General features: G+C 63.0%; 1 protein-coding gene across 1 annotated transcript; it reads left to right on the top strand.

The window, feature by feature from the left end:
* Nucleotides 1-529: 529 nt before the first annotated feature.
* ABHD17A (abhydrolase domain containing 17A, depalmitoylase) lies at nucleotides 530-10,239 on the top strand. Its single transcript, XM_062596089.1, has 5 exons — nucleotides 530-596; nucleotides 2,399-2,912; nucleotides 6,590-6,784; nucleotides 8,033-8,212; nucleotides 9,199-10,239. Exons 2-5 carry the CDS (start codon nucleotides 2,599-2,601, stop codon nucleotides 9,422-9,424), a joined length of 915 nt encoding a protein of 304 aa, XP_062452073.1. The 5' UTR covers nucleotides 530-596; nucleotides 2,399-2,598; the 3' UTR covers nucleotides 9,425-10,239.
* The last annotated feature ends 1,087 nt before the right edge of the window (nucleotides 10,240-11,326 follow it).

Here is an 11,326-nt window from a genome sequence, read left to right as displayed (position 1 = left end):
GGTGGGGAAGGGACACATTGCAGCCCCCTGACAGCATGTATGGCCTGTAAGGGAGGAGCAAGGGGAGCATTGCAGGGCAGGGAGGGGATGCACCACAGTCCCCGGAGCACGCAGGCTCTGCAGGGGCAGGGAGCGGGTGCAGTGCAGCCCCCGGAGCACGCAGGGCCCGCAGGGGCAGGGAGCGGGTGCAGTGCAGCCCCCGGAGCATGCAGGAGGCGGGGGGGGGCGGCGGCGGGTGCATCGCAGCGCCGGGAGCGCGCACGGCGCGCGCACGGGCGCCGCGGGGAGGGGCGGGGCGCGCGGCGCGGGGGCGGTGCGGCGCGGGGGCGTCACTTCCCGCGCGCGCACGCGCGGCGGCGGCGGCGGGGCGGGGCCGGGGCGGGGCGCAGCGGCAGCAGCAGCAGCAGGAGGAGCCCGCGCCGCCGCCGCCGCCGCCATGCAGGGCCGCCCCCGGCTCGGCGGCCCGCAGCGGCCGCCCGCCCCGCAGCGAGCCCCGAGCGGGGGCCGAGCCCAGCCCGGCCGGCGCCGAGCCCAGGCCCCAGCCCCCCCCGCCGCCGCCGCCGCCGCCGCCGCCGCCGCCGCAGCAGCATGTCCAGGTAACGGGGGTGGGGGGCTGCTGGCGTGAGTGAGTGAGTCTGTGGGGCTGGGGGGGTGGCTGTGGGGCTGGGGGGTGGCTGTGGGGAGGGGTCGGTGCGTGGTTATATCGGGGAGGGCTGGAGCCACGTTCTGTGAGTGGGGCTGGGGGTCGGAGCGTGTTGTGTGGGGCTGGGCGCCCCCATCGGTGGGGCTGGGGGAGGGGTCTCTCTGTGGGGTCAGTCTGGGTGTGTGGGGCGGGGGGCCTGGCCCCACGGCCTGCTCGTGGGTCTGGGTCAGTGCGTGAGGAGGTCTGGGCACCCCTATCAGGGGGATGTGGGGGGCTGGGGGAGGGGTTTTGTGTGGGGCTGGGGTCAGTGTGTGGGGGGCTGGGCACCCCCATCAATGGGATGTGGGGGGGGGCTGGACGCAGCCACATGCTCTGCGTGTGGGTCTGGGTCGGTGTGTGAGAGACCCTGGGCCCTCCCACGGGTGGGACGTGTGGGGCTGGGGTCAGTGTGGGGGTGAGCGCGGGGAGGCCAGCGGGCCTGCGTGCGTGAGGCTGGGAGCGGCTGCAGTGTGGGGCCGGACCCCCAGCCTGGAGGGGGACGGGGGGGTCCGTGCAGGGCTGGAGGCAGAGGGCTCGGCACGCCTGGGCGCACAGACCCGGCGAAGCCGGGAGCATCCCGGGGCTGCCAGGGACGCCGCCCTGGGGGCTCTGGGTCGTGCTGGCCACCACGGATCGTCACTGAAGGAAACCCGAATTCAGCCCCAAAGAGGGAGCGGGGCTGCGGCCGGGCGCGCGTGCCTGTCCGGGCGCAGGGGGCGAATCTGCTTATTCTGGAGAGAAATATTTCCGTGCATGCCTTCCCCTTCAGGGTGGACGGGCAGGCCTCTCTCCCTCCACCCTTTCCTCCTCTTTTCCAGCCGTTCGGAAGCAGATGGAGTGAATTCCTTGGGGTGTGGGCTGGTTTGGCATTCCTCAGCAGCGAGTCTGTGCCCAAACTTGCCGAAAATAGTTGCTTCCCCGCACTCTGTCTCCAACCCACCCCTTGTTTTTTTTTTTTTTTTTGGGGGGGGGGTGAGGGGTCTGCATTCCAGCCGTGAGCGTGTGCGGCAAAACCCTGGCCGGCGTTTGGGGGGGGGGGGGAGGTGCTGGCTGTCGGGGTGCTACGGCCTTTCGTAGCACCGAGCGCGTGGGAGCGCGTGCGCCTGCGGGGCGCCCTGCGCCTGCCGTCCTTGCTTCCCCAGCGCGGGCCTGCGCGAGGACGCCGCAGACCTCCCCCGGGGGACGGTGGTGGTGGTGGTGTGCGATTCTGGAGGGGGTGCGTGTGCCTGCAAAGTGTTGCACGGCGCCTTGGGGATTGGGTTTCTAGCTGGGGGAGTGCGTGGGTGTGCGCGTGTGCGGGCTCTGCGCTTTTGGGAAGCAGGCGCGCGTTGCGGGGAGGCAGCAGCGTGCAATTTTTTTGGGGGGGTAGGGGGAAGGCACTGTGCCCCCCTGCCTTGGCAGGGGATGCGCTACGCGTGCCGCACGTAGCGGGGTGCCAGGAAGGGTGGCATGGGGGGTGTCAGGGTCACGCGCGTGTGTTTGCTGGCGCATGGAGCAACGAGCGCGGCGGTTTTGAGGAGAGGGGCTGCGACTCGCATGGGCCCGCGGTGGGGCAGGGCGTGCTGAGCCCCGCGCCGAGCCGGGCGTCGCACCTGCGGCGTGCTCGCTGATGTCACGGCCGTCACACACGCCGCGATTGTGGTGCGGGCGCTTGGTGAGCTTGGCGGGGGGAGCGGGTGAAGCCCCCTCACTGTTTGTCTGACCTTTTGGTTGCAGGCCGCTGTTAGTGGACAGACGGACAGACGGCAGCCACCGCGGGGTCCGCAGGAGACTGCTGGCTGCTTCGTTCCGTTGGCAGCCGTGACGAGGGCAGGCGGAGGGCAGGGGCTCTCCCGGGCCGGTGCCGGTCCCTGACTGTCCGATTTGGATCCTTGCTTGCTCCGGGCAGAGCTCGGTTTGGTGCTGAAGCCGCCGTCATGAACGGGCTGTCGGTCAGCCAACTCTGCTGCCTCTTCTGCTGCCCTCCCTGTCCCAGCCGTATTGCGGCCAAACTGGCCTTCCTGCCCCCGGAGCCCACGTACGCCATGGTCCCCGAGCCTGAGCCCGTGGGCAGCACCAGCACCAGCTCCCTGCGGGGAGGTGCAGTGGGACGGTGGAAGCTGCATTTGACGGACCGGGCGGATTTCCAGTACACCCAACGGGAGCTGGACAACATCGAGGTGTTTGTCACCAAGAGCAGCCGAGGGAACCGCGTCGGCTGCATGTACGTCCGCTGCGTGCCAGGCGCCAGGTGAGTCACGGGTGGACGTGCCAGCCTGGCGCCACCACGGGTTTGATGCCAGCTGCCGGGGCCACTGTGCTAAACCCCAGCCCCTGGGCACGGTGCCATCCTGCCCCCTCCTCCACTTCAGCTGATTGCCACCTCCCTGCCCTCGCCTGACCCTGCGCTAAATCCGGTGCCTTGCTGAAGGAGCCGGCCTCGTCGTGGGGATTTAGAGGCATCCTGCGGTGCGGGTGAGCGCTGCCTGCGGGGCCCGGCTGTCAGAACCCGTTTGGCTTGTGGCTGGAGTTGGGAGCAGGTTTAAACAAGGGGAGGGAGGAAGTGAAGGTGAAGCCGAAAGCTAGGGGCTTCAGTGTCCCCTCCGCCATCCCGGAGTGTCCCTCTCACGTTGTACCTGTGACATAACGCTCTGATCGTTGTGCAAGCTCGTGGGGGAGGCTCTGCAGCTCCCTCACTATCTGTCTGTGTCCCCCCCCAGCCTGCTGGGTGCCGAGTTGCCACAAGGCAGGGGGCCTGTTGCTGATGTGCTGAGCTTGGATAGCGTGGTCCCTCCCATGCTGCTGATACTGCACAGGGGACTGCAGCCCCCCTGCCCAGGTGTTGGACCTCTGCAGTAGTAGTAACTGTCCGTGCAGCTGAGGAGAAGAGGAGTGACCCTTGCAGTGAACCGTGTTTGCATGTTTTCTCTGAACTGCCTTGATTTCTTGAGGAGCAGAGTGATGGGAGTGAAAACTGGGAAGGATTTAGGCATAGCCTGCCGTAAATCTCCCCCCAGGAGTGATAGTCCTTGTGACCGTAAAAACGGGAAGAACTTGATTTGCAGTTGGCCTGTTGTGGAGGGAGTCACGGGTATTTAACCGATGTCATGAACCCTCTGCACCTGCTGAGCAGCTCTTCATGATGGCTGAACAGCAGCCCCTGTGTCTGCTTGGCCCTGGAGCTGCTGCGCAGCTGGTGCTGCAGCGTGGCCGTTTGTTCAGTGCCATCGCAGTGGTCTCCAAGACCTGTGCCAAGTTTGGTGTCCTGTGGCACTGGGGCTTTGTGCCTGACGTCTTGGGCTGGGTCTCCTTCTAGGAAGGAGAGTGGGATGCTTCGCCTAGAGATTTCAGGAATTTGTGGCAGCTTCATGGGATCTACTGAGACAGCTGGAGAGGGGTAGCTGGGGTGTGGGACAGAGACCCTCTTGCAGCTGTCTGTGCCCTGCCTGCCGGTGGCTGGGCTGGGCATGTGGGTCTGGTGTGGGGACATGAGGGAACTCAGCAGCTGCTCCCTAAGCTGGTGGCACAGCTGGGAGGCTCCACACGGCTGCCCTTGCCACCACGGCCTAAATACATTCGTTCCTTTCTGCTGGGGGCCTGGGGCAGGTGCCTCGGGAGCGAAGCGAGCCCAGGCTGGGCCGGTGACTAGGTGAGTGTCCTTGTGGCATCAGCAGAGTCACAGCCACCTTTGGGAGGCTGAGGTGTGGAGAGAGGTCATGTTGGAGCTACTTCTGCTGGCTTTAGTTTCCCAAAGCTTGCAGCACCTCAGCTGACCCCAAGCACAGGTATCCTCCCTCTCCTGGAGCAAATGGATCCCCCAAGGAGGGCGCAGAGATCTCCCTGTTGCGTTGCAGCCCAAAAGCGGCTCTCGTTTGGGTATCTCCCCTCGACATACCAAAGGCTCTGAGGCCACTGGGCAGAGTCAGGACAGGCAGGCAAGGTGGGACCGTTACCTCGCAGGGGTTTGGAGAGCCGTGTTACGGGAGGCAACCACAGGCTGCCTGACCGGAGCGTCTGCTCCAGCGCCCGCTCCCCCGCACGTGTGGCACAGATCCCTGGAGAGAGGAAAGCAGCAGCAGGATTGCTCTGCACGCACATCCGCCTGCCTGCAGCCCCGCAGCTGCGAGGCTCGGCGCTGGCCCCAGGCCCAGTCTGCCCACAGAAATGGTGGTTTACACACAAGCTGCAAGACTGGAAAGAAGAGCCTGGGCTGGGGGAGGCAGAGTTCTCCCAAGCCCTGGGGCATCTAGTCTCATTTGCCTGTCGGCTGCAATCTGTCCTCCCCACTACTGCCTTCCCGCTCTGGATAGCGCCTCTTTCTTTGCGGCGTTGTCCGTCCAGGAGAGCCCTTGAACAGCCAGTGGCTTCTCCAGCACGTGGGTGTCCAGGACCCCTCTGGGATCCATCCAGGTTCCGCTTTGCCCTGCATTTTATGGGGTTTCCTAAACATGTCCATGCCCCTGACCTCCTTCCCTGCCCCTTTCCTCCTCCCAAATCTACTAGGTCAGTTTTTGTGGGGGAGGCTTCATGAGTGCAGGTGACCCAGAGCAAAGCCCCCACCAGTGCTCTAGGGTTGGGGTGGAGGCCTACACACATGGGCTTGAATGGTCGAAGTGCCTGGTTTCTGGGGATCTCCAAGCCCTCTGCCAACACAATTTAGCACAGTTTAAAGTATTTTTAACTTTCAGCTCCTAGACGAGGGACTTGGATTCCTCCAAGCACTCTGGCCATTGGTACGGTGGAGGATGCAAAGCAAAACTAGAGTTTGTTGCTTTTGATTTATCAAAAGTCAGGAAAGATGCCTTTAAAGCTTTTGAGACACCCTGCCCTCACCCCACTTTCCTCCCTACCCTCATTCCCGAGCCTGGCAGCATCATCCAGGTACCTTTTCCACCCCACAGTGCCCCCCCACCACCTCTGTCTGGCTCCTGGCGATCATGAAGGTGTTGCTGTAAAAATTGGAGACACGTAGCCACCTGGCTGAGCCGCGACTGCTGGCTACACCGGTGTGTCCAGGCTGGGGCATCTGACCTCTCTGCAGGCATCTCGCGGGGGCTCAGCAAGGAGTGGGTCCTGTTCCCTTCTTCTGGCAAAAGGGAGCTGAGCTTTTTTCATCAGTGTGTTATTCATGTTAATTTTTATGATTAACATGTTTTTTTCCCCTTATGGTGAAATTTTCTTGTCTTGTCGTTCCCACAATTCACTTCTCTCCCAATGTCTGGCGTCTTGCCAGACACAGGAGAGCAAAAAATTCACTGTCAGAATTTTTGCCGAAAATTCCCATTGGGCAAATGGCCCCAAATCCTGAGCTTTCTACCAAAAATAGACTCAAACTTAAACAGAATAATCCTGCCTTTCAACTGCCTCCGCTACCGCTGGTAGCGAGCTCCTGACTTTGATAACTGTGCTGTGGCCAGGCTTCCCGAGGGAGGACCCTGCTTAGCTCCCCTCCTGCAGGGTTTCCTGTTAGCCGTCCTCCCCCGTGGAGAGGCGAGAGTTGGTCCCCAGGAGAGGAAAAAGTCGTAATTGGTTCGGGGAGTCGAGCAGAGGGAAGCAGGGAGTGTTTTCTGGCCAGCGGCTGACACCCGGGGTGAGATGGGGATTCACGCAGTGAATGTGGTCTAGGGCATCTCTGGGGCTGGACTAGGGTGTTGCAAGGACCCTCTTTGGTGGCTAGAGGTGTGTTGGCCCTTTGAGCGTTGGGCTCTGGTTGTCCGTTTCTGAAGAGGACCTCCTGGGCTGCTGCCACCCTGCAGTCCTGTCCAGGGGTTCATCCTGCCCCGGCTGGCCCGGTCTAGCCCTGCCTGGGCAAGTCGGGTCGCTGAGCTGCGAGTTGCTCACTGCAGCTTGCTCCCCCCAGGGCTGGGCAGCGACATGATGCCTTGGCAGCGTATTTGATTAACCCCCTCCTGTGCGCCTCTCCTGCAGGTTCACGGTGCTCTTCTCCCACGGCAACGCTGTGGACCTGGGGCAGATGAGCAGTTTCTACATAGGGCTGGGCACGCGCATCAACTGCAACATCTTCTCCTATGACTACTCAGGCTATGGCGTGAGCACGGGCAAGCCCTCGGAGAAGAACCTCTACTCCGACATTGATGCCGCTTGGCAGGCGCTGCGCACGCGGTGAGCTGGGCGCCGGGCTGGGGAGGGCAGGATGGAGCAGGAGCCGATGCGCCGCCCGGGCGGGTGGAAGCGAGGGGCGGCGGCAGCCGTGTGGGGCCGTCTTGAGAGGCGGCACAAGTCAGCAGGTGGATCTCTGGCCCTGGGAGACGTGGGTGTAGTACACAGCGTGCGCTTGTGCGGTGCGTCTCCGGCACGTACGTTCTCTGTCCTCGGAGCGGGCGTGGGTGGCGCGTGATGGCTGGCTGTCACTACGGTGTCCCTGGCGCGCGTGTGGAGGTGTACGGTGTGTTTGTGGTGCGTGATTGCCCTCAGTCGTTGCAGTTCTGCCCAGGCCTCTCTGGGAGCTGTGTGCCCCCACGGGTGCCGTAGGAGTGGAGAGCTGTGGGGGAAGGGAGGCTGCGTATGCCTGCCGTCAGGAAAACCCTGGAGGCCGGCACTCTGGAAAACAGGAAATCTCCCAGAGAGGGGCCTGGGCTGCTTGTAACAGGAAGAGGTGACCGGAAAGCCCTGGAGGACTCGGAGGGGACCAGGAGGCGTGGGGATGCTGGGTGGGGAAGAGCTGGCTGCTCCGGGGAGAGCTTCTAGCTGGGGAGTTCACACTACCAGGTCTGGGGGACATGGTGGTCCCCAACACCAGCACAAGTGTATGTGGCCCCTGGCTCTTGCTCAGGTTCTTCCCTCCCGTGCTCAGCCCCATGCCTGCTGCAAAAGATGTGCCCTCCCTCCTCTGCCCTGCCTAGAGCTGGGTCCAGCTCGCAGCATGGCCCGATAACCAGCCTCTACCCTGTGAGGCTCCCATCTGGAGGCATCCAGTGCTCTGCACACTCACCCGTCAGCCTGCACCTGCTGAGGGTGAGGCTTGACCCCCAACTCATCTTGTGGTTTGGCCCACTTCCCCCATTCCTGCTAGCCCTGGTGGCAACAGACCTCCTCCATCTCCCATGCTGTGGTTTCCTCGGGTCAGGGCTGTGTTTGAGAGCCATGTGCAGCGGGTGTGTGGGCAGGGCTCAATTAGCCCTAATTGCTCCACCATTAGCAGGCAGGCCAGGATCAAGGGCAACTAGTTTGGACTCAGCTTTGAGTGATGTCACAGCCCCATCCCTGCACAGCTCGGTGCCGGAGTTCGGACCTGTCTGACCTGACCATCCACCTGTGCAGCTCCTCATTGGCAGCACGCAGTGGCCAAAGCAGGATGCTGCTGCTACGTAGTTCTTAGGCATTGACCTACTGTCTCATCTCTTCTCCCAGGTATGGGATCAGCCCAGAGAACATCATTTTGTATGGACAAAGCATTGGCACAGTGCCCACAGTGGATTTGGCCTCCCGCTACGAGTGCGCAGCTATTGTGCTCCACTCCCCACTCACCTCTGGCATGAGAGTTGCCTTCCCTGAGACCAAGAAGACCTACTGCTTCGATGCCTTCCCCAAGTGAGTGGCCTGGGAAAAGGAGATGGGGATGAGGGCAACTCTGGAGAGGAAGTGCCCAGACCAGCTCGGTCTGAGACCTCAGTCCTGGCAGGGGGCTGCAACAAAGGGTTATGGCAAAAAGTGGGACCCTGTGGACCTATTTCCCATGGCAGGCCTGAATGTGCCCATTGGGATCCTCCTGCTTTACACTTGGTTCCCTCTGGGGGACCAGCAACCTTCCCCAGGGTCACCATTCCCTGTCCCAAGGGTCACATTATGTCTGCACCCCACATCCCCTGGTGGCATTACCTCCTGGCCATCATGTCCCAACATATTTGTCTGTAGACCTCAGGGCTGTCCAAGTGACCCCATGTTGGGTATCATAAATTTAGTTGGTCCCTGGGCCCTTTCTCTCTCGTGCCCGAGGGCAGTTTCTTAGGCTTTTGTCCTCTCTAGGGTGGCAGAGGTGATGGCTCCAGGTGGTGGCATGGAAGGGAGTTGTGGGGTGCAATGACTGTGGTGGGATGAGCTCTTGCTTTGCCTTTCCCCTGCAGCTGGGCCGGCAGGGCCTGAGGGCCAGTCCCTTAGCGAGAAGCCATGGCAGGGAGTCACCAGCCCCTGCCCTGCATCCAGGTGACTTGCTTGGCCTTTGTATCCTGGGGCCTTTGAGGCTGGCTGGAGAACAGATGGGTCTTCGCTCCTTAAAGCCAAGCGTGCTTGATCCCAGTGTGGGGAGGGCCTGGCCTCGTGCTGTCCCCGAGCAGTTTCTGTTGGCCCATGCTGAGGTCCCGTGGGGCTGTTGTCACTGCTGTCTGGTCCTCATCTGTCATACAGTGGGGGGGGGGATGTCCCAGAGCTGAGCATTGGCCGAGACTCCTTGTGTCACTGTGCTGTGATCGAAGGACATTTCCTGAGGGGATGTTTTGGGGTAGGGGAGGAGGAACAGGGGTACCTTGATCTCTGTATTTACCTCCTGCCTCATCTCTCCCCACCCACCTCCTTGGCAGCATCGAGAAGATCTCCAAAATCACCTCTCCCGTCCTCATCATCCATGGCACGGAGGACGAAGTCATCGACTTCTCCCATGGCCTGGCGCTCTTTGAACGCTGCCCCAAGGCTGTGGAGCCGCTGTGGGTGGATGGGGCTGGGCACAATGACATTGAACTCTACAGCCAGTACCTCGAGCGCCTTCGGAAATTCATCTCCCAGGAGCTGGCCAGCCAACGCACCTGAGCCCCGGGGAGGGGGGAGGGGATGGGATGGGGGAGGGGAAGGGTTTCCTGTGCGTTTCTATCCTCTTCCCCCCCCCCTCGCACACGCACACTCTGCTGCTGGAGATGGAATGAGTTTGTACGACCTCAGCTCCAGCCCAGTCTGACAGCCTTGGGAGAGGTGAGGATGCCCGTCGATGGACGGCGCGTTTTCTTTGATACGAGCACAGCTCTCCTGGTCCGTGTCAGCCCTCCTTTGCACTGGACCCAGACGCTGCTTGGATCACTGGTTGGGCTGGCAAGGCAGCAGCTTCCTCCTTTCCCCTGCTGCAGGAAAGAGAAAGACGTGAACCCTCTCTCTTGATGGTCAGTCCTGGGCTTTGGACACATCCTCGTCCCCTCTCCAAAGAAACAACGAACCCCTGAATTCATCCTGGCTGCTCTGCTGGTCTGACTATAGCAATAAGGTGGTTGGAGAGGGGCTGGGCTAGGGGGCAGCGGCCAGCTGGGGGTCCTGTCCCCCTCCCCAGGCGTTGCTGCGTGCTACCTGCCCCCACCACGGGACAGAGGAGGTGGAGATAGGGAGAATCTCTATCTGAGAAGACGCTTTCCTGGCCTTGGGGCTGGTGGTGATGGGGTGCCTGGTGCTTGCCCCGGGGCTGGGGCGGAACGGTGCAGAGCCGCATCCTGAGCGGGAGCTTGGGGGCCGGCGGCGGACCCCCCGCATTCAGGCCGCCCTTTGAAGGGCTCCCTTGTACTGCTGGCGCTCGCGGTTCCTTTGGGGACGGGGACGAGGAAAGCGGGCGGCGAATAAAGAGCTGAGGTTTAACGTTTTTACCCACGTGCACCCTTTCACGGGGTCGAGCCCAGCCCCACGCGGGGTCCAGCCCGGTGCTCGGCTGAGGAGCGCTTGGCCGACCGGCAGCGAGGGGCTGTCGCGGGGGCGGGCGGGGATTCGCCGCGGGCCCTTTCCTGGGCGCTCGGGATATTTTACGCGCCGTGAGGGTGAAGCACTCGGGGCTTGTGCTTTTTCGGGTCGGTGCCTGCTTTGCCGTCGCCCTGGGCTGAGCTATTTAAATCCATCACTGTATCCTGGGCGTCCCTTGCCCTCTCAACCAACGTGTTTAGCTCAGCCGGGCACCCTGCAAAGCACCTTCTCGCAGTGCCGCTCCGGATGAGCCCCGCGAGGGCCGCGGGCTGGGCCCACGGGGACCCTCGCGGGGCGCTGGCTGGGCCCGGCGGGCTCCGTCTCCCTCTCTGCGGCCGCGCCGCCTGCCCGTCCCCTCCTCCTGGCGGGTTCGCCGTCGCGGCGCCGGGCCCCAAAGCCCGAAACGGCGTCATGTGAGGAGCGATAATCTCCTTAGGCGGCGGCTCGAGGGGCCTCGGCGCGGAGCTCGCGGTTGTCTGCCGGCGCGGGGAGGCCGAGACGGGGGCCCGCTGCTCCCGCGGGGCCCCTCGGTGCCCTCCGTGAGCTGGAGACGGGGACCCTCGCTCCCTCCTCCTGCCTCGCCGCTTGCAGCCACCAGATTTTAAAGCATTTGGATTACGCCTGTGCCTGGAAACCGAACCCTTGGTGGACGCCCGGCCCCCCGGCAGCACCGCCGGCTCCGATTAGCCGGGCCGGAACAGCCTGCAGCTCCCTAATCCCGACATAGAGACATTTTGTTTGCAGCGAATGTATTTTTATCCTCTTACTGCTGCCTGTTTCCTGTTTAACTGCAGATCCTCTGGAGAGGCTCTGCGGCGCTGTCGGGAGACCTCGGGCCTGACGGCTGCGCTCGGGGCCGCGTCGGGGCTGCCGGACTCTATTTCCTGCACCTCTGGAAAACCTAAAGGCAGAAAAGTTCAGCCCGATCCCCCAAATTTAGACCCACGAGGTACCTGCGTAGGGTACCAGGAGGACACCGCGCAGCTGGCGAAGGGG

Source organism: Rhea pennata, chromosome 27 (genome assembly GCF_028389875.1).
Source record: "Rhea pennata isolate bPtePen1 chromosome 27, bPtePen1.pri, whole genome shotgun sequence".
NCBI lineage: Eukaryota > Metazoa > Chordata > Aves > Rheiformes > Rheidae > Rhea > Rhea pennata.
The sequence above is the reverse complement of the archived record's forward strand: the minus strand, read 5'-3'. Positions and strand labels throughout refer to the sequence as shown.